Source organism: Phalacrocorax carbo, chromosome 13 (assembly GCF_963921805.1).
Source record: "Phalacrocorax carbo chromosome 13, bPhaCar2.1, whole genome shotgun sequence".
NCBI lineage: Eukaryota > Metazoa > Chordata > Aves > Suliformes > Phalacrocoracidae > Phalacrocorax > Phalacrocorax carbo.
In genome coordinates this window covers 9,079,952-9,103,637 of record NC_087525.1, presented here as the reverse complement: position 1 = coordinate 9,103,637, position 23,686 = coordinate 9,079,952, and the positions used below count along the sequence as shown (strand labels likewise).

Below are 23,686 nucleotides of genomic sequence, written 5' to 3'. Positions count from 1 at the left end.
ATCTTATGGGAAGCAGGGTTTTGCATATTTGCCTTTCTTAAAAAAAAAAAACAAAAACAAAACAAACTTTCAAGTCTGTTTCAGTCAGGCTGACCCGTGACTTGCTGCATTATTTGAACGCCGTGATGTATTGATATGCACAGGATATGTAGCTACATTGCAATCTCAGCAGTCACAATTCTGCATTCGGAGACGTCGTACTTCCTTCACACTAGAGAGCTCTGGAAAGGCAACAGTATAACCTTAATAGCAGAGCTTCCATTTTCTCAGGATTAATCATCTTTAGATGTGAAATATCACTAACAGAAATGTTCCAGTGTGAATTCCAAGCACTGGTATCCAAACCAGCATCCCTATTTCATGAACCCATCATACTTGTCAGGTTATTAAGTAATTTTAAGTGATAATTAACAGAAGCCAAAGAAAAAGATACCTCCTACGAAATATTTCTCCACTTTCTGTGTAGTTTGTTTAAGGAGAGTTTAAGCTATTTGCTCTTCCCTGTTCCCACCCATTGCTAGAAACACCAATGGTAAAAGTCCTAAACTGCAGCAGATGTATACAGGAGGTGTCTGACCCGGTAACAGCTGGCAAACAGCCGCATGAAATCCTTACCAAACACATTCCTATGGAAAAGGGCAGCCCAGTGACAGCAGTCGCAAGCTGCTACTTTGCCGCAGGAGATGGGGACCGCAGAGCGGCTGTGCAGCTCATAGCTGCTGGCAGCTGTGGCCGACAGGAGGAGGGCAGACGGTATCACCCAGGCTGTGGTGACTCCCGGCCCTTGCATTTCTCTCCATTCTGCAGATGCTAAGCAATACTCAAGGTGATGATGAAAGAGGAGCTGGGCTTTTGCCACAGGGAGGAGGACTGTGGGACACTGAGAGGCAGAGAACACGTCCAGGCAGACACAAACCAATTCAGACCTCAGGTGTGAGTACTACCCACCTTGCAACCTACTGCTAAGGAGCAGCAGGCTCCTTAGCTGCAAGCTGCACGCGTTAAGACCAACGATATAGACGCTGTGGATATGAACGCGAGGGCACCTTTACCTGGAGCCCCACGCGGATTCTTTTGGTTAGAGCACCCTCGGGGAAGGACGCCTGGACGCGTGGCACCGTCGTGCTGCTCAGCACCCCGCCCTCCGGGCCGATTTGATTACTCTCCTGCTTGATTCGCGAAACCACCGCAAAGTACTGAGGGAAATCCTTTGTGACGATCCTGCAGATACGCTTCTTCTCTAGCTCCTCAACGCTGTCCAGCTCTGGTGGGAGAACAGAGTTAAAACATTCAGGCATTACCTGCGCAGGCTCATACCAGACACATCTGTGAGTGTGAGGTTTTGAATATGCCTTAAAATGCTTGAGAATCTATTTTTTTTTATTACTTACTGCAGGACAAAAAAGAATATTCAGAGCTATTAATTATCAAGCTTTGCTTTGCTCTGTGAACTTTTGCATTGAACACGGAACACTGAGGGCCCACAACACCGAACACACAGGTCTGCCAGGACACCTAAGCACTGGGCTGTGACAGTCTCTGCAGCAGCAGCTGCCGTGGGACGGCAGGTTTGTCACACAGCACGGGATTCCAAGGAGGTCTGAAGGAGTTGGTCAAGCTGCTTTTCTTTCTCATCTACACCTGGAAGCACACAAGCGCACTGACCTTTCTGTGCACACCTTCGACAAACATTTAATTCCGGCCCCTTCCCTCGCATAGCTCCGACATGCAGACAACCACAGGAAATCACAGTCAGTTCATGAACTAGCTAACTTCATGCCAAGTGTGCAATCCAGAGTTTGCCCAGCTAAGGCACTTGAGAACGTTATCTCCCAGACTGGCAACCATACATTCCTGACCAGACACTGAGCTCTGGTAAACTGTGGATGTGGCAGAGCTGTCTGCCAGCAATACCAATGAAACTATAGCAAGGACCCCTTCCCACATCAGGCTTTCAGCCATTCGGGCATCTACCCCAAAATAACTGCATCGTGCTCCCCAGTTCCTACAGAAACTTCATGCATCCTCAGAGACAGCTGGAACAGAAACAGGTCATCAACAATTAGTGCTCTTGACCACATTCCCAGCTCCTAGGGTCACCAGGGCTCAGGAAGTGCATGGAGTACCTACCCATATTAACTAATTCATTAATTAGATGACATAGATATATATGCACTGAGGAAAACTCTGATATGTCACAAATATAACTCATTATGCAACTACTTGTGTGTGTATATATATATGCACTAGTGCAATCCCTGTGATATAAACACTATTCACAAACTGAGATAATTACAAAACTATCATGCATTTCTACTGTAATTTCTTGCACTCAGCCTTTTTAGGTATTGTAACTGGGTTTCGTTCCAGCACTCCACAAGTTTCCACTCTTATTTTCCTCCTTAAAAAGGGCACCACATTCCTAAAGACGAAAGTTGGTTCATCAGAAGATGACTTTTCTATCAGATGCAGCAAGAGAAAGCAGGAGGACCAGAAGTGGTACCAAGACAGAGACACTTGTAAAATCCTTTTCTTTACGTGACTGGGATATTGTCCTCTGAACATATAGGCCTAATTAGAGCTCCAAAAGAATTAGAATATAAATTTGGTAAAATGTCAGTTTTCCATTTTAAAACTTTCAGCAGGTAATTTGGATTAATTGCACGGTGTTGCCGTGGATTATATGTACCTACCAGAAGAGGATAATTTCTTATCATAATGTCAGCTTCCATTTACTTTGACTCAGAGATTGATATCTGAAGCCCTCTAATGAATTAGGTATTCTGCCTGCAGCCTCTGGAAGCAATGGCTTGTGCAGGGGACAAACTGGATTCTTAAACTCTCAGGCAGGTAGAAAATGAGTGTTTTATATAAGAACATTTCAAAATCCTTTGAGCCTGGCAGGTGCTCTCCTTTAGAGGAGGAAAAAAACGTGAAGATTAGAGTGGCAGAACAACAGTCAGGCATGGAGAGGAGTTGGACTATATATAAGGAGGTTTTGTTTGGATAATACATGTGTAAGCTTCTGTATGAAGTTGCCCTTTAATAAAAAAATAAAATATTATAAGCAATCAAACCACCTCTCTGACTGTGATGAGGAATGCGGTGTTAGCATGACAGAATTAATGAAACAGGGAAAACTAGTCCTGGGAGAGGTCACGTTTCCTGAACACACCTCATGCATTTTACAGAAAGAGCTATCATCATTACTATTTTCCTCAGTTGCTGACACTTCATTCCTATGCAATGTGTTTCAATTAAAAACCTCCGAGGATTTCTTTGGTTGGTTGGTTGGGTTTTGTGCGGGTTTTTTTTTTAACCACAGGGAAGTATGTTATAAATCTCATCTTGCAGTCAGGGATGGCAAAGCAGAGAGAGCTAAAGCAGAAAGATGAGTGGCAGAAATGGGAAGAGTTTCCCAATGTCACTGTCTCCCAGATTTGTGCTAACTGCCCAGAGAACATCTATGGCCATTAAGTTTCAGTAAGTCAAGAGAAAGCTATTGTGAATACTCTGTGCGTACAAGTCTTCCCCTGCCACCCCAGTGTAAGGTGCACTTATCCTGAGGTCACTGGTGGGAGTGGTGGAGGAACGGTGAGGCGGAGAGAAGGAAAGGAGGGGGGAAAGCCAAGAACACTCCTCCCCACCCTCTAGTCCATGCTGCCATGTGAGCATCATGTTAAGGTTCCTGGACAGGAGAAGAGAAACCCAGACGCAACCTCCAAGGTCAGAGCAGGACCTCACATACAGTGGCTCAGGCCCAGGAAAGCAATCACACCGGTTTTGTCAGGTGAGAGGCAGCTATGGATCAAGTCCATCCCATGTCTAATACCTTTCTTCTTTACTTTCAGATGAAGTAATGCAGAGCAAGTGTCTTCTGACTGGAAACAGAATAAGAGAAATCGCAGAACACCTAGCTGTTTCACCTAGGTGTCTTTGTGTGGTCTGGTACCTGATTTCCCTTACCAGGGCCTTAAAAGAGTTTTGCTAGCACTGAAAAAGCAAATCTCACCTCTACTTAGACTGAACAGCTCTCTGAGTTTTACAGTCCTCCTGCAGTACTGGCTAGAGCAGAGCTGGCCTCGTCACTGTGCAGAGGCCGAGAGGTGGGACGAGCACAGGGTACCAGTTTCCCCCACACAGAGATGTGCCCATTAAGAAGTTATTGCACTAAAAGCAGGGCACCCAGAAGGCAGCGCTCACATGGAGAAAAGTGCAGGAGATGGATGGACACAGAAAGAGCACATGGAAAGGGACAAGGAGAAGCTGAGGGCAGTGAGACTTGTCTTAAAAACTGCTGGTAACTAGACCCACCCTCCCAGCTTCAGTATTTCACACATGTAAGTAGACGCTCCCAGTGCCATGAGGAGGTCTCATCCTGAAATAAGATACTGTCTTTTATGTGCTCTTTTGTCTATTTTTGCAAAGTCTCTTATTTTCCCATTCACAAAGTTTAACATTAATATGTTTAAAAACTTTTCTTGGAAATGTGGCAATATCACTGCAGAGTGATTTATGGTGCTATTTTAAACTTCAAGCATAAACAAGGTCACACTCTGGTTTGATCTGCAGATTCAAAGAAGTAGTTACGTAAAAACTCCTGCTTCCCATCTGAAACCACACTGTGCAGCTGCCAGCATACTGTAGCCACAAATATTTGCATTTCTTGGCTCACTCACTAGTTTGTAAGTGCCTGTCAAAAGATTAGCTACCCCAGTGTGCGCATTTATGCCCACAATTTGTCTACAGGTACCTGTAAAGGGTGCAGGAATGTAAAAAAGCAAACACAAGTTATATCTAAAAGGACCCTGTCTGAAAATGTATTTACCAGTTACAAGACAGAGAGCTTTATATATATGTATATATATACACTTTTTTTTTTTTTTTCACTTGATTCAAGTTTAAATAAATGTAACATACCTGGGAGCTGTGAATTGCTATGCATGTGTTTGGAACCAAACTCCTCGTCTTCCTAAAAATGCCAAGTTCCCTGTATTCCCTCAGCCCTATATTTGCCTAAGTATACCACCATCTTTAGCAAAGAAAACTATTTAAGCAGAAACCTGACAGCACCAAAGAAAAACTGACTCTTTATATCACAGTTCATTGTTCTTTTGTGATAATAAAAGCAAAGCTCTGCTATTATTTAATCTTGCAGTTAATGCCCTGAAGTGTTGCCTCCTGCTCTGGATTATTTTGAGTCTGAGATGAGGTTTTCCAGCAGATGGTGCTGCTTCCAGTAAAGAACAGGCAGGTTTTCAGCAATCCCCACTGGGGGTGAGGAGCAAAGATGTCCTCGCTCTCATCCCCGCCAGCCACGTGGGAGAGCAAAACAGGAAAAACAAAACAGAGAAACAGACCACATATTTTAAAATTCAGCATATTAAGGAGCTGGGAGTAAAAGTCTGATTGCCCTCCTTCACTACAGAGACAGGAAACTCCTAGTGAATCACAGCAGGTCTAACACAAACCGGACCAGCTGCTTTGAATAGAAAAACGGGCACTCCTGCAGCACATTATGGCATTTAGGGATGACTGCACAGATAAATTTTCTTGCAAAGACACACTAAACTTCTGGAAATTACTGACTATGTGGCTGCTTTTTATTTCCATTGAAGATTGCTTCTGCCTCCAGAGCTCGTACCTGGAATAAAACATCTTCCAAAGTAACGGCTTCTGATGTGCAAGATATTGCTTCAGAGCCAAGTCTAATCGTGGTATTTTGTAACAAACGAGTAAACGCTCAGATAAAAAAAAAATCCTGCTTTTAAACCTACAAATCTGTAATTTTATGTCATTGCTTGGAAGACCTTTTACCCAGAAAAGGTATCATTCAACTGTAGCAGAATTTTGTCAAGACCCTTGTATTATTTTAACGCAGGGGACTTTTTCTTTTGTTTTCCTAACTAGAGAAGGACTAAGCTAAAATGAACTGAACAAATAATCAACACAATGCTCTGGGTGTGTCTGCAGTATTTTTTCCTCCTTTCCCTCTCAGAAATGATTGCCTGGATTGGTAAAAGGCATTTCTGTGGCTTGGCGTTTAAGGTGCCAAATATTTTCACTCTAAGGGAATAGTTCAGTGTCCATCATACTTTCTGTGATTCACTGGCTGTACATACACCCGCTAACCTCAAACAGCAGTTCCCCAGAAGGCACGAGCCACCTGAAATCCTCAACAGATCAGAAAGCTGTACTCTGGATTCACACTGTGAAACTTATTATTTTAGTCTCTAATGACTGAGGGATTCATGCCCACCTCTCTCAAAGTGTTTTTATTCTTTGCGCTCTCTTCTCTGTAAAAGGTGCATTTACCCACATGGCACCTCTGGGGAGCTCTTTCACAAACGTTGCAAGTTGGAACACTTTAGAAGAGTGGTTTTGTGCCCGGATTTCCTATCCCAAAACTGAACTAAGCTCAGTTGGGAAAGCACGGGAAGCAAGTTGTCGATCAGTTCTGATTACGTCACTGCTAACAAGGCACCGATACTTCACCCAAATGCTAAATCGTTACTTCCTATCTCATGCCAGTGCGCAGAGGAGGGGGTGGTGGCGAGATTTTTCTTTCAGAAAGGCTGCACCTATTGCCTTCAATCTTGAAGCAATTCTTCCGCAAGCAATACTACCCTGGGCCATGCTCACTCTTTTGCTGGTTCCACTGCTTTTAGGTACTCTTCTGTGATGAGGTTTATTGTATTTTTCCAAACCCACTGACCAAACGTTTGCAGCATTTCTGCCTTACTGCTTGATTGGTTCTATGATACTTATTTCAAAATAAATAGCTACAATAGGTCGTCATATAACAAGCAGATCTTTGCTGTTGCTCTGTATTTTTACAAGCTCATGTGTAGTTCAAGTACTTCGAAGTGAAAATACTACACAAGCCCATTCTTTTGCTCCCATTCCCAGACAACCAGGAAATCAGTAAAAACACTAAATCTCAGGCATCCAGGGAGCCCTCACAACAGCGCTACTCTCCTTTCCATGTTCTCAAAGCACGCCTTTTGCTGAGGCTGCCCTCTCTGAACAAGGAAAGGCCAAGATCAAAGGCAGAGCCTGCTCACAGATACCTCTCATAGCTGCCATCCACAGCCTGATCATTTGCTTCAAATACTTTTGCTGATAATGAAAGAACTTTCCTGCAACTTGTACCCCACCGCACTGTGACTTTCTGTAGGAGGTTATCCAGAGAAAATCCTGTGGATAAACCCTTACAGAAAACCAAAGTCCAAACCACAAGCTATTTCATTCACACTCAGATGCAAAGAGCTCAAGCAATGTTTTATCAGCCAAGTATTTAAAAATACTTCCTAGGAAAAGAAAGCAATTGTGCCAGCCCCAGCCTGGCTTTGCCCATGATGTGTCTGCAGGGACTGTCTGTCACAGCATCTTCTGATGAATTGTGTACAGCTGAGTCCTCTCATCTTAAGAGACTCTCACATAAACAGCAACGTCCAAACAAAACAAGGGAGCCAAACTTCCCAGATGGGCATCAGGAAGGCAGGTTGTGTATTTGTGGAAGACAGCCTCTAACAATACCGTTTCAAAGAAGAATGGTCTATGGGCTGAGGTCTGCATCTGTGGGAAAGTCTAACATAACTGATATTTACACTTCATCATCAGTTTGGAGTGACCTTCACGTGGCCCTGCCTGAGCAGCAGAAACATGCTTACCTCCAGCTGGGATGCTAGTCTCAACTTCATGCTGTAAAGCAACTATGCAACTTTGCTTAAACTTGGCAAGACTTCAGACCAAAACTTACCACTCGTTTCAGGATGTCTCCGGGCCACTGCTGAACAATTTCTCTCTACGCTGTTTCCATTATTTCAATATGTAACACACACTGTGCTCCCCAAAGTCAGATATCCCTTGCACTGTTTTACTTCAGGTTGCTTCAGTCTGCTCATGTCAGCAAGCCCGCACAAAGGTAAGGCTTGCTAAAGCTCTGAGAAAATGTTTACCTTCATCCATGCCATTGAGTATTTCGGTTAAGTCTTCATGTTTGCTGTCATACTGGTGCTCCTTCCATGTTTCACCATTTTCACTCCGAAGCACAATTAGTTCTCTTTCCTTTCCTCGCATTGATCCAAAATGGGGGATTTCCACTATGACGGGGCTAGAGAGAAAGGAACCGTATTATTTTTAATCCTGTATCTCCTTCACTGCCCTTAATTTCCTATGTCCTTAAGAAAACTACAGTCATTTTAAATAGTCAGCACTGTTAGAGTAAAATGTTTTTAAAATTGCCAAAGCTGCACAATCCTTTATCATTTAAATTATAATTAATAGATAACTTGAAAATATTAATATATAGCTCATTTTTGATGTCGATCTTCTGAAACAGCTGCCTACATCAAAAAATAGTGACAACTTTCGCTAAGGAGAATTCTCCCTGCTCATTTATCCCAGGATGTAGGCGATCCAACCTGCCTCCTGCGCACACAGCACTGCTGACTTCTAATGGGCTTTAGCATAGTCAAAATTTGGATTTGGCTCAAGAGACTTAAAGGGGCAAAGTCAGTTCAGAAACTGCATGCAACAGGTATTGACTGCAGCAGGAACTGCGTATGCATGTAGGCTTTAAATTTCAAACTAAGCCCCAAACTTCTCAAAGCTCTCCCTGGCTCTCTGTCGATGCAGCTCCTGTGAAACACAAGAGGTTGTTTCTCATTAGCTTCACTTTCTGGTTCTCATGCCCAAAATCACAGCTGCAACATCTGCACTGTAAACATCACTGGGGGATGTTTAGATCCTTTCAGAATGGATTTCTCTGAGTTAAGCAACATCACGACCACATTTATATTAGTTACTGTCAAACATTTTGGGGCGAAGGGGAATGAGAAGGTGGTTAATAATACACCTGTGCCACCAGACAATGTACCTTCAACAGAGGACTGCAAGTGCATTACCGAACAGGTATTGTGAGCAACCGACAGAAACCACCATTCACTTCATGTGCCATTCCTTAACAAAACAGACGCTGTTGCCAAACACTTCACAGGCAGGATATGCATTTTAAAGTATGCTAAGACAAACCGACTGAAATAATACACTAAGTGAACAATTATGGATTATGCAGCTTTAAGACATTTAAATAGACAGTATCATTATTTTCCTACAGAGGTTGTAAAGGATTTCACTGCCTTGCAATAACTCAGTTAAAAGTAGGATCACATGACGGGAGATGTATGCAGCACTTCTGTGGTACTGTACACCTGCAAGGTGTTGGGTGCATTAACCAATTACCTGAGCACAGAAATCACAACAGCCATCACGAGGAAAAACAAACTAGTTGGAAGTCCAGTTTTCACATTAAATACCAAGGGAGAAGAGTTAGATAGCGTTTTTTTTCCCATGAAAATAGAAAAAGACAGTTTAATTGATACGTATTTTAGATGCTTTTAAGAACACCCAGGCTGTTACTCTAATCTCAAGCCCTTTAACAAGAAATAGGATTGTAGCTGCTGTCTCCCATTGTGCACAAAAAGTAAATACCAAGAATCCAAATACATTGCTTAAGATATTTACTCTCTACTTCAAAAAGAGTACAAACTGAAGACTAACACTGTAGTACAATCTTTGCAGGCTAATATTTCAGATACTGTCTTTGTAAATATTTAGAAACCACACAATTTTGTGCATGACATTTAACAAGAATACTCAGTGAGAAGGTATTGAACAGGTTTGGAACACCAAACACTCACCAATATTTTGAAAGCCTAATGCGATAAATTTCACAATTGAAAACAACAGTCAAAAAATATATGGAAACCTTACATTTTTAGACTATACCCTGCAGGTCCTTTGGCAGCAGACTTGGCTTCATAAATTAATTGTAACCTGCCTCTTGCAGGTTGAAAAGATTAGTATTTCTCCAGCCTTGTTGAATGAAGTCATTCACTAAATGATATTTTTTCTAAATAATCTTTCATAAATAGTAGACTTCATGCGATCACGTTTTACAAAGACTCTTCCCAAAACAGACTCACTCAAGGCCTGTAAATACCTTCTCTACCACAGGGCTGAACTTAAAGGACTGTCACTGTGTATTAAAATGTATTTGATGCAGTTGAAACACTTCAAATTTAAAAAATTACAAAAGCACAGAAGTTATGAAAGCAGAATGCTGGCAGTGAATTTTACATGCCTATAAGCACAAGGTAGTAGCAGAGCTATATTAAATCAAGCCACTATGATTTTCTTTCAGTGACATAAATCAACTGAAAGCTTTAGAAAACTTAAAAATAAAATGGGAGTAACAAAAAATTGGAAACAAAAGAAAAACTGTAGACATTCTGTATCTTTTCCGTACATATCCTACCCAATAAATTTTGTTCCTTGTGGACCAAGCTGCAGGATTCGGCTAACCATGCTCTCGCCCTCATTTAGAGGGGGAGGAGTGTTAGGAAGATGCAGTTTACTGAATAACATCCATGCAGCAGGAAGAGAAACGAGAAGGGGAAATTAGGAACAAGCTGTCATTCCCGACAGAACCGGCAGTTTACACCAGGGTGCCACTCATGGTAATGAACAAAATTTATAATTAGGAAAAAAAAGCGCCACATCATAGTGGATTGTTTCCCCTATTTTAAACTTTTAAAAGTCCGTTCCTAGCATTTGTACTACTTGATGCTACAGTAAGTGCTCCACCATTGCTCTCAGTGGCTTTGCTCCACAGGAGAGACAGGCAGCTCCAGCAAATCTGGCGGGAGTCGCGCGCGTGCCACGGCATAGGGAACAGAGTTCAATATTTGGGTCTGTGAGGGTGACTTTAGGACACTTTTTTGTGACAGCGATGTTTCTCTGATACTCTATGAGCAAGAGGGTCAAAACCTGTTCTGGGTTACAGGTGCGTGACTCCTCCTGACTTCAAAGGCAGGTTGTATGAGCAGATGGGGGCAGGACCTGGCCTTTTCACGGCTTACCTTACCTTCAGTCCCACCCTGCAGTCGTCACAGAGGCAAAGCTCCCCTTAAAATACAAGGGTACTTTCTGGAAGGAATGGCAGGTTGGCATTTTTTAATATTTCAAGTTAAGTAGCCTATCTTATATGCTCAAATGAGATAGAGTTAAACATTAACTACTTAGTTCCACAGTATAAAGGAAATTAAAGATGCAACATGAGTGTGAACAATGAAATTCATAGAACAACTCACCCTAAAAATTGTGCCCCCGCTGGCCCCATTTCTACAAGTCTACTTGTTAATCCTTCTCCTTCAACCATTGGTGGTGGGCTGGCCAGTTTATGCCTCTTTACCAAGCGGCAGGTGATGCGGGTTGGTGCTGTACACTTGCGCGGTGGGATAATTATTCTCATTCCATGATGGCGACTACCCCTCATCGAACCCCCACGTGCATCAACCATAAAACTAACCAGGAAACTGTAGGAAAAAGGAAACGTGTCAAAGAAAATAGCCACCAAACAAGCAGAAGATCAACTGCCACAGTCTTTAAAACACTATTAGAAAAGTCCTCCCGATCCCAGCTAAACTAAAAAGAACATGAAGATTCTATTAAAAGTTATACTTACACGTTAACTATTGGTTATCAAAAGCAGGAATTGCTAAAGGCCTAGCAACATCATGGTGAAACAAGCAGGTACTACTGAGTAATTTGGATTAAGAGAGTACACAAGTAGTGTATTAGTAGTGGTTTATTAGAATTTAAAAACACCTCTCTGTTACTACTAGCTCTACTGTCCATAAACAACAGTAATTAGCCTCACATGCAGAAAGAAACCAGAGTGTGTAGAAAAAGGAAAATAAAAAATGCTTATTTTGGGGGGGGATCTCAGTCTCCAAAACCTCCTCCCAGTCTCATTTGCAAACACTCCTCATGGCTGGCAGCACGAGTCCTGGCACCATGGGTGACAGTCAGTCCAGGCTACTAAGGGCTTCCACTGATGGGGAATGAGTGAGAATATCAAGTACATAACTATTTTTCGGCTGTTGACATGGTGCTTCTGGAGGAAATCATGCCATTACTCCTCTGTGAAGACGACTTTCATTAGCAAAAACCAGCATTAAAGAAAAATTGCATTTGCCAGTGTCATTCCAATGCGTAATTTTCCATTTAATAATAGAAGGGTAAGCAATTATATTTGAGTGGTAGATTTTAAAACAAATTTTTTTTATTAGCAAGGGAATAATGAATATTAACAAGAATAATTGTTAAGAGCTGTGGTTTATTTCACCTATGAAATGCAGAGAGGCTGCATACATGAAGTGTTACTGTCTTTAAGAGAACAGTGACAGGAAAGTGGAGTCTCCTCCCAGGACCAACACCAGACTTCAGCCTGTTTCAAAACTCTGCAGCAAAAATCCTTCCAAATTATGGGGATCCAACCATACAGCTTCATGCAGGGCTAAACAGTTACGAGGGCTCCTCTGGTGATCCAAAATACTCTCCCTTCTCCTCTGTACCATAAGCTGCTGAGAATAGCTTCAGGTAGAAGATGCAATAACAGGCCAGTATCAAGAGGAACATGAGTCACCAACTCAGTCTTGATGCCAATGCATTTTTTATTCGCTCCTTCTGTATGATATGCAGACGCTGAGATAGCTGGCACATCTGCTGCATGGTTTCCCTGTTTTCAAGGCTGCTGCCTAACCTTCCACATCTTAAGGACTAAACCTGCACATGATTAACAGGTGAATCCATCCAATTTCCTGGTTCTGTTCTGTAAACTGAAGTAAGGGAAAGAGCCAATAATCCAGGGGGGTCACGAAGGTTCTTTAAAAAAGCCCCCAAGTGCTCTGAAGTATGAACAGGGATTTCTGTGAGATGGTTACATTTGCTTCTGACACCAGCAGGATATCAAAAGTAACAGCTGACATGCATTGGCCAGGCCTGCAAATAAGCTGCATTCAGAAGTCTGGGCGACATGGGTGGGAAAAACCTGCACAAAAGCAGGAGCGTAATCAAAACTTTGTACTTAGTGGTCTGCAGGAGACAGGCAGGTAGGCACACAAGCTGTAAATGTACAAAGCAGGACAGAAAGGTTGTCCAACTGAATTCCACATAAAGAAACTGCTACATTTCCCTTCTTCAAACCAAATTTAAAATCCATCAGTAAAGCTGGGGAGGTGAAACAGCCCTCTGAGATGACCCTAACCCAAATTTATCATTTCTTGTGCCCCAGGCGCTCTATAATACTGAAGCGTGGAAAAAAATTCATGATATTTCACAGAAGTTTTCATACAAATGAATTGTATCCACATTTCTCTCTTATATAAACACACTGTACACTACGGAACAAATCCAAATGTTGCCACTAGGGTACCCCAATTCCTCATAAGAGGAATTGTTTCAGTGGGACAGGACCTTTGCTGAAGGGCTAATCAAATGCTTTCTATCTTTAAATCATAGAGTATATAAATTACATTAATCTTAATATTTCTAGATCACGAGTTCTTAGATGTCTGTGAACTCTGTTGACTGAAACACTTCTCTGTTTGCTAACAAAAGGCTGCTAGAGACGTCAGCTCTAGAGAGCCTGGACCTTTGGTTCCCTGCCCCTCTGCTCACTGAGCACTGTTAGCCTGTCGGCACGTTTCTGCTGCTTTTTCTCCCTGACACTGCTCTATACAGTGGGTGGTGAAGGCTGGTGGTAGGAGGCAGGTGCCACTGAGCACGTAGAAGGGTTGGCCAGTGGTTGGTCTTCAGAGCTGGCAAGGAGCCAGCTCATGACTAGCTGTGAAGAGAGTTCAAGACAATCTATTAAAATTTACAATGAAGCAAAGTAAAATATTAAGCAGGGACCCACAGCCCTTGGTCACCAAAGGGAGAATACTGAAATGAACCTGTCACAATTGGTGCTTTGGTGGCCTTTTAAAAACGTGTATGGTTTTGGAACGCAGAGAAGATGGGGCCACTTCAGACCCCATGGAAGTGTGTGGGGCGGAGGGGTGGCTGGCTGGAGCTCCCCTGCAGGCTTGACGCAGGGCTGGTGCGGCAGCAGCTCTGGGAAGGCACCACGGAGCAACAGAGAGGGTGGCTCCCTGAACCTGATGGCTCGGTACGAGGCAATGTTTTGGAGAGCAGCCTATCACGTACATGATTACTGGCATGTTAAGCCAGCTCATAATTCATAAAAATAGGAGTTTTTCATCTAATGCAAAAATGCCAAAGCTTGCACTCAGATAAGGTGTTTTCTCTGTATCCAAACTATTTAAATGATGCAAGTACATCAGAGTGGATTTTCAAAAATATGTAGGCACCTAAATGAACTGACAAAATAATACAAAAGTCAATGGAAGTTAAAACTAAGTACCTATGAAAATCAGGCCTCAAGTTCTCAATACATTTAAGCTGTAGATTTCAAGGCTGTGCAGAGATAGCTGAGTTGGGTTTGATGACAGGCACCGATACCAGTCCAGCAACCTGGGGCTTAGCACTGCTAATGCACACTGCTCACAGCAAGGGTAGATTAACCCTTGACATGAGCCTAGGCCCCACCACAGGAGCCAGCCCATTACATCCAGCTTTGGTGTCTACCCCACACCACAGCCTTCAGTGAAGACAAAATCTTTAGCAGATCAGCCTTTATGCATATTGCTCCCATATAAAGGTAATCATTGTTAAAAGCATATTATTTCCTTGTTTAGTTTTCCAATTAGTAATTTACTCTTTAAAACAATAACAATAACTCCAAACAGTATTTCATGCACTTTCTATCAAAAAGATTAGTAGCTGATGCTTACCTAAATTAATGCTGCACTAATAATGGAAACTACAGTATGATCTCTAAAACACAAGGCTAAATGCTAATGAGCATTTCTACTTGAATACATGGAAGGGATGAGGATGTGGGCGGATGCACTACAAACATTTACACACACTCTGTGGGAAAAGAGTTAAAAAAAGAAAATAAAATGAGGATTCACAGAAAGCACAGAGTTATCACCTTGAATCATACTGGGGAAGTGGAGAGGAATAGCTGCAAAATAATTTAGAAAGCAAATGGGATAAATTAATTTAAGATAATTAGAGGCAAGCAACAGAAAATATCAATAATAAGCGCAAAGGAAAAGTAACAATCAGAAAAATAACATTCAAAGGCCAACTCTAGAAATTATTTGGCTTTTGCTTCACATATCGTGACCTACGTCATATGAAATGTGCTACGCATGGAAAAAAAAATCCAAAAGGAAGTATTCCTTTAATTAGTCAGCACAAGTCCACAATTTCTCTGAGAAATGCAGAAGCACATGGAGAAGAGAAAAACATTTGCAATTTTCTTAGGTCAACAGAGAATTTATTGTAACGCAACTTCTTGATTTAACTCCCAAAACATGCTCCACTGTGCCATGGAACACCAGTTCTTGCACTTTTCTATTTTTCTATTTTGCTAAGTATAATGTAAAAAGATACATATGTCAGGATACTTGAAAGGTGTTTCGGTCCATGCCATTCATTACACTGCTTTCAAAAATGAGTTCTTGTGTGTGTACAGAAGGTTAGAGTAAACGATCATTAATCTGATGCATTCCGCCTTGCAAGATGAGATTCAGTATTTCTGAGTTTCTCAGTATGGAAGACAGTGTGACACATTCATTTCTTTCTTTCAGCTAAGAAAACCAAGGAGTTAAAAGAGGCGACACGAAGAGAGCACACCCACACTTTAGTTTGGGAAAGTTGCAGGAGTAAGCTCACATCTGAAAGCCGAAGGTCATTTTGGTGAAGGGTCTCTACCCTTCCAGAGGCCTTAAAATTCATGACACATTTCAGTGTGTTGCTTACAATGGACCCTGTTCAAAATATATGCTGGCAAAACAACTTCTCTGAACTGAAGAAGAAAAACATAAAACATTATCTTGGCTTAAAAAAAGGAAAAACCAGAAGAGTCAAAATCCCTGCCAACAATTCCTTCTTCCCCTTTTGCTGACACATTGCTGGCTCTCCACATCCTGCTTCCAAAATTCCCCTTCTGCCTCAGTTAAGAAATGGGAACAAACTTTGACAGTCTCTTCTAACAGCGGGTAAATGGGGAAAAGGGCAACTCGAGGGAGCGGCCTGCAGAGGAGCTGCCCCAGCACCGCACATTGCAGAGCTCGGCGGAGGACAAGGACCGCAAAGAGCAGCGGGGTCAGGCCCTGGCCGCAGGGCGGCCCGGACCACAGGGGCTGCTGGCAGCAGGCGACCCCGGCCGCGTACCTCTGCCTATGGCCCCAGAGAGAACTGGGGGCAAAGCCAGGCGATGGAGCACCGTGAGCAAGCAGAAAGGAGTTGCTTTTCAGAAAAAGACTGGCAGAAGAGAAGGGAAAAGTCACGATCCTCTGCACATCAGCTGTGCTGAGGTACTGGAAGATGTGAAGGGAACATCTGTTGGTTGCTCCTAAGATGATAACAGGGATAATCAAACAGTAACATATTATAATATGGGGCTACAACTGAAAAGAAAATGAACAAGGAGTGAGGTTTTCTTTTCTCTGAGGAAAGGAACTGAGAAAAGCAACTGAGTCATCACGGCATCATTTGTGATGGACTATCTGTCAAATCACAAACATGACAGGTCAGAAAAGCTATGCCTGTTTGGAGAATACTCTGGTGCTCAGAGCCTCTCCCTCCCCTGCAGCCCCAGAGTTTGCTCCACTGCGGCAGGTCTGCAGCCCTTCCCCGCTGGGCAGCACTGAGGCCACGTCTGCGTTAGCAGGGTCTGCTGTACAAAGGGAGCGGATCTGAAGCAGTTGATGCAAAAGATCCCATGCCCGCAGAATATGTGTTTTGAAGGGTTGGAACCGTTAGTGAGCGTGCTGAAGAACTAAGGGCAGGTAAATATTGTCCCAGAGGACTGACAGGATGCAAACATCAGACCTATTTTGTATCAGGATGAAAAGGAGCCAGAAAATTTTAGACCAATCAGCCTAACCCCAATTACCAGAAACATTCAGGAATAAATTATCCAACAATGATTCTATAAGGACCTAAAGGATAATCAAGAGATTACAACTCCCCTACCACCAGTCCTCAAAACAAAAACAAGCCACAGTGTAAGTGGCAAAAGTAACTTAGGTCAAATGATTTTAACTTCCTCCTTTGACAGGGTAACTCACCCAGTGGATGTGTGGAAGTACTGTCTTGGTATCTGACAGTAAGCAATCGAGACATAGCATAGATAAGGTAAGCACACAATCATCTGAGAGGTTACCTCGAAAGAGATACTATCAGCGCTTTACTGTTGAACTGAAAGGAAACTTCAGGTGGAGGTTTCGCTGTGCTGTCCTGGGCCAGGTACTAAGGTAGTGCTTTCATTCATGATTTGGACACTGGACAGAAAGAAGGTCTGAAACGTCTTTGGAAAATAGGATCAGAATTAAAACCTATCTTGCTAAGATGGAAACAGGGTCTCGAACCAACAAACTGAAGGACAGTAAAGGCAAATGCAAACAGAGGGAAGAAAACACACACAAGCACAAAACAGAAAAAAACAGCAGACTGCAGAATTTCAGAAGAGAACCAAGAAATTGTAGCAGATCACAAACATCTGTCAATAGAACCTGCAGTTACCAGAACGATAATTCTCACTGTGGGATTGCTTAAGATTAGGTGTGCCCCATGTCAGAGCACAGAGGTAGCGATGCTGCCCTAGCCAGTACTGGTGGCATGTCTTTGGGAGTTTGGAGCCCAAACAGTTCTAGAAATAAGCTAGCATTGAAGAGAGGAGAGCCAGGGGACCGCAGCAAGAATGCGCTGAAACGCGGAAAGCACCACCTAGGGGCATCTGGGACATTTTAGTCTATAAAAGAGAGGATTACATGTCTTCCAACATATAAGCCACTGTTAAGGCACTAGTAAGATATTGTTCTCCAGGACTACTATGAATATGACAAGAAATAGGCTTAATCTGCAGGAAAGAAATTTTAAGTTGAATATCTGGGGAAGAAATATTGTAACGAGGGATACTGAAATACTGAAGCTGGGGGACTACAGAAGCTCTTATTTTTATTGACTATGGAGAAATTAAACATATTTCAGGAGTGGCTTGACTACATTTTATCCTGCTGTAACACAAACGGATGGACAACCAGCTCTCTGAGGTCCTTTGCTGACATACCTTTCTGCATTAACCAGCAGACTTCAGCTTTTCATAATGCAATTCTTGAAATTTCAACTCTAGCATTGATCATATGCAGTGTTTCTCAGCTCAGGACCCAAAAATCCACCGTTGTATAGTTCTGCTCAGCAGAAGCAGGGGCTTACATGTATTGTGGGACCATAGCTTTAGATTTGTGGGACTTGCTGCTATTTTGGAACTGAAATCTTTTGGTATGTGCTGCACTCATTTTCATTATAAGAATGTAATTAGTCACAAAATGGAGGAGTAAATTAAAAACGGTATGAAATTTTATGTCCTGACCTTGAAAATTAAACAACAAATATTTATACTAGACAATCTCACATACAATGATTCCTTTCAGTTACACATTTATTTGTATATTTTTAAAATATGCATTCAAACATTGCTACTATTGCATTTAAATCAAGACTATGTGGTACTGTCAAGAAGCATCACAACTACAATGATGACTCGTAAGTAAATGAAGAGTACCACTAAAGTCAAACTACAGATATTGGTGAATATGCAGGATTTCTGAGGTATAAATAATATAAAAAATTAAATTCAAGCTCCTCATTTTTTCCTCTATGAAAGAACAGAAGGCATAACACTATATCTCTGATTTTGTATTCCAAATAATTTAATACAATTCAAACAAAAGCACCTTATGACATTTAAAAGCAAAGCATAAGCAATAGGAAAAGCAAACCAGGACTATTAAAGAGAAGCCTGTGGGATTACAGTGTTTTGGCATTTAGAAAATTAAGTGCAGAAGCAAGTTTTTGGTTCGATATGCAAGAATTTAGACTGACTCCTGTTATTAAGCACCCTCACTTAAGTCAGTGTGAATTTTGCCACTGGCTTCAACCGGAGCAGGAACAGGCATGTTATCAGCCATTACAGCAGGCTGTATTCTTGAGCTAACAATACATTTCCACATTTAAAGGTAAAGGAAATCTGTTAAGTGACCTACCCAGAATGGATGGGACTTGAAACAAGGTTAACATTGTCCAAGGTGTCTGCAGCCCAGCTATAGTGTCTGAGAGAATCAGAGTCAAACTCCCTTTGAAACGTCAGGTGCTTAAAAACATAATAAAAAAAGATAAATTGAAACCTAAAATTAATGTGAAAAACACTCAAATACAAGCTTGTTAATTAATTCTATTACATTTAGACCTGGACCCTTTCCACATAGCAGCGCTGATACCCCAGGTGTTAAATTACTAGAAATCCCATAACAAAAACATGGAATCCACAGACAAATTAATCTTACATCTCTTCAAACTTTCTTTTTGCCCACTTTTCCCACTTCCTTCAGTTACAGCTATGCCTCTCCCCTATCTTTACTTACAAGTGCAACGTTAAAAGGATTGAAAAAAATATTACCATTTGTACTGCAATCAGACACCGTATAGACAGGCAGTATAATATTCCCCCACAGAACATGCCATTAGATCCTTGTTCAGGCAGAACCTGTGAATAACTTCACTGAGAGTTTAACTGAAGCTGTGAACGCATGACCAAGCTCCCGATGGGAGGAGGCTTTAGTTTGTCTTTATACACATACAACCAACATGAGCACTGTCTTCTGGAGTGCCACTGTCCCTACTCACCTCTGTAAAAATAGCTTTAACCCTGTGAGGCGCTGGCACACAGGTGCTATAATTAACTGCCCCGTCTGACAGACACTGAGGCGTAGTTTGTTTCTCGCTGCTGCCCATGGACCTGCGCACGCTCACGCGTCCTGTGCCCCACAACAAGGTCTCACACTATAAATCCTCTTATCTGTGTAGCAAAGCCGTTCTAGTAAGATATCCTATTTTCTTTCTTTGTTTCTTTTTTTCCTATGAAGTTAAACAAATGAAATCTTGAAATACTGTATGCCCATATTTCCAGGGCGATAGGAAAGCTTCTAGACAATTTAAGAAGCACTGTCAGAAGTTACATCAATAAAACTAAGTCAAGAAGCTGTCATGCAAAACACACAGTCTTCACCCAAGATGGTGTTAAAAACGTCAGTGTTTCCTCTGAGTAGGTTGTTTTCTGCTTACAGGCAAATACATCCAGAGAGAACGGAGCCTGTGAAGACTAAAACCTTGTAGGCTGTTTTCAAATTAAATTCTGCGAGTTCAAGTCAAACCTGAGCCGAGCACATACTTCTACACAGGCAAGTTTTATTATTTCCACCTTTTTTTTTTTTGTTATGTACTGGCACATAGAGGTAGTGCAAATGAATTCTTTTGAATGGTAATATCAGCATTAGCAGTGACACACAGAAGTATTTCTGTTGAGAAGCTTCCACGAGATAAGCAAGCAGATAGTGCTCTGTTGTTGGCCGGAACCTGCAACCCTCCTACCACTCTGGGGTTTCTAAAAAACTTCTCTCTTTAGAGATTTTTCTTTTTAAAAACTTTAGATGAGCATCCCAGGTTTCCTTCCAAAAAACACCCACGTTATAATTTACTGCCAATCAATAGAAACATCTGCAGGGTGCACTTTGCTCTGTCATCTGTCCAACACTGTGGCACGTGGCTTGATGCTTCCTTCTTTTGCTACCATAAGTCTTTTATTAGGATCTTTCATTAAACTTTTTGCTGTGAGATATGTACTTCAGGCCTGATGGTTCAAGCACAGACAACAACAATAAGGGACAAACCTGCATATGTTAAACCCCAAAATACACCCTCAGACTTGAAAGATAAAATTAATGCCATTAAAGCAGTGGCAATTAAGCAATGGCAGTGGCTTTAATTAGCACCATTTTGAAAAACATATCATGATTTAGTTTAATAAAGACGGTTTTCTAACTCTTTCCAATAGAACACTGGGGAATCTCCTACATTTCCCTGAAGAGCCCGCAGTTTTGGTAGGCAAGCCGTTGCTGTGGATTTCTGCCATTCCAAGAGATCTTACTTCGTAAGAGCTCACACCGAGTACGTTATCGCTTTTGATATCAAACAGTGTAAGATCCAGACAGCTGGTCTCAGAAGTTGTAAAAATTTAGATAAACAAAAATAAATGTATTCCTTTGCTCAGTGATTTACATTATCATTAAAAATAGGACAAAACAAAGAAACGTAACACCACATTTTAGCGTTTGTCACTCAAACGCCTGCTAAGCCATAGAAGTGTCACTGCCCTGAGGTCCAGGCATGCACCAGGACACACACATCAACAAACAAGCGTGGGATTGTGTTTGCTATGACAGAACAAAAATGAAGAAGTTCCTTCAGCAGTGTCATACAGAAAACTACACGTAGGGCCACATGATTTCCAAGGAAATACCACCACTCTAAAATAACCTACGCTAGATAGAGGTGCTGCTGTGCTCACCAAGCTGGTGTCGGTTTGCTTACATGCATACACAGGGTTCCTTGGTCTGCTCCTTTGTCCTGAGATACTGTCTGCATATCAGGTGAGCATATTTTTTGACGCATTCCTTTCTGACCAAGCGCACTCAAACAAATCTTTTGGACATATTTACAGCCAGCAAAAGCACAAAGCCTGCAGCCAATAATTTTGGCAGAGAAGCAGAGTAGGAGAAGCTGGACACATGCATCTTACACACAGCACACATCTGTTGTTCTCATTTTGTCAGTCTGTTGAGGTGCTGGATTTTCCGGGCAGGCAAAAAAAAAAATCTTCCTGCGTAAGTTGCAATGTAAGCAGTCCAGAAGATGGTACATCATCAGTGACATCAAATCACCGGATTCATCCTGTGTTTGGTCAGGTGCCAGTGTTCCCTCCCTGGACTGAGGGAGATTAAATACACATTGCTAACGAGCGTGGCATCATTAGATGCAAATGCATGTATAAAAATACTGGTGGTTCTGCTGGCAAGGATCCTGCCCATTGCATAACTGAGTATCCAGGCTGTGCAACATCAGAGTTCAGCGAGCAGAAAAATTTATGCTTCCTCCCAGATGAATTTATCCAAACAGAAGAGATTCAGCAAGCTGCTATGTAACGGACAGCCTGATTCATCCTGCCTTTGGCTGATTAAATTCAGAGACTAATGTAAATTAGTCCATGGAGAAAGTTGTTCGGATTTGGTCTAAGTTGTTGTATCCATGGAAACGCACCAGGACACAGAAAATTTAACTGTGCTCCAGCCAGGTTCTGAGGCACAATATGGCCTGGACTCAGACTTCCCCATCGAACAGGGTCAGCAATAAAGCACTGACTGAAAGGAATGGAGAGGATCTCGACTTCTCAGGGAATTATTTAAAAGTCTCCTCTAATGCCTAAAGTGTCATGCTGGCAGTCAGGCTCAGTAAAAGACTGGTTTCAAACTTCATCGTTTGACTCTTTTTAGACCCCCAAATCTCCTAGTGATCTTGGGGAGGGGCGGACATGGGATCTTCTCTTTTAACCTGATCAAGAGTTTAACAAACACCCCTTACTCTTTTATATACTTATATTTGTGATAAAATTAATTCCCTTTACTCTGAGACTTTGCTGTTGCCATGAACTCCAGACAGGTCCGAGCTTTATAAAAGAAGAGAAATGGAATATGCAAGTAGGCAATGGCTCCCTCCTTCAAGGAAGTGTGATACCCCAAAACAGCCTTAACTCCTACCAGTTCCCAGATGGACTTTTAGGATGTTAGTTTTGACCCACAATGATCTTCGCTCCTGTGGATTCTATTGTTGGAACACAAGGTGGTTTTTTTGCCTGCCATAGCAGAGATTATCTAGAAGCCCAGAAATGTACAGAGGGAGGGATGGGAAGAAGAGAGGCAGGGGTATTCTCCATCTCCCAAGTGTACTCCTCCCGCTGCAGCCAGAGAGCTGTAAAGCTTCCCGCCATAGGTTTGGGCTGGGCTGAAGAACACAGGAATTCCAGAGGCTGGATATACTGTTCGTCAGGACTTTGAGGTTTGCAGAAGCCATAGCAGAAAATTTTAGCTGGGCTCCCTTTTTCATGGAGATAGTTTGTTGCTTTACTGTCATTTGTTGAAGAACAAACAGGGTTCATGGTTTTACTAACCTCTCAAGACAGGACTGACTTTTTTTTCCTACTACCGCCTTCACCATTCCTGATCCCCTCCTAGACTTGAGAAACTTGAAGTTTGTCTAGAGGATTAAGATTAGAATAACATTTATAACTAGACTGTCAGCCAGGCCTCCAGCCTGGCTTCATTTTACATGACAAATTTGGACCAGTGCTGAACTGCAATAATTGCACAATCTTGCTGGATAAAAACTGGAATCTCAAAAATCTGAAGATTATAAATGCAATGAAAACAGCCTACACTACTGCTCAGCACCAGCACTAGAAGGTTTTCATATCTGTTGCCTTCTCAGCTCAAGAGCTGGCACTGCAAGAGATCCTCCAGAAAGCAGAGGTGTCCACGACCACTTGTAGAGAACATGAAGTTTGCCCTAAAGTAGAGGTGCCACTGCAATACCTCCACGTACAGACGTGTTATTTTTCTAATGGAATTTTGTAATACAAGTCAGGTTAATGGTGCACACTTTGAACAATGGTCTTTAGGAGTAATTCAGCACAGTGCTGGTTTTAAGTCTTGTTATTTGATCAAATGCAACCTAGCTGCTAAATCAATGCCATCTACTTTGACGGTAATCACAAAAATGGCCAGAATCATGAAACAACGTAATATGTTCT

The 23,686-nt window shown here is 42.1% G+C and overlaps 1 protein-coding gene across 5 annotated transcripts in view; it reads right to left on the bottom strand.

Annotated features, from left to right (window-relative positions):
* ANK3 (ankyrin 3) overlaps window positions 1-23,686 on the bottom strand; it is a 375,046-nt gene that overhangs the window by 46,084 nt on the left and 305,276 nt on the right. For all 5 annotated transcript variants that reach the window (XM_064464766.1, XM_064464771.1, XM_064464768.1 and 2 more), the window contains 4 exons: window positions 19,032-19,138; window positions 11,157-11,381; window positions 7,962-8,116; window positions 1,053-1,264 (listed from right to left, as the gene is read on the bottom strand). In XM_064464766.1, coding sequence (XP_064320836.1) covers window positions 1,053-1,264; window positions 7,962-8,116; window positions 11,157-11,381; window positions 19,032-19,138 — 699 coding nt within the window. The remainder of the gene's footprint in view (window positions 1-1,052; window positions 1,265-7,961; window positions 8,117-11,156; window positions 11,382-19,031; window positions 19,139-23,686) is intronic.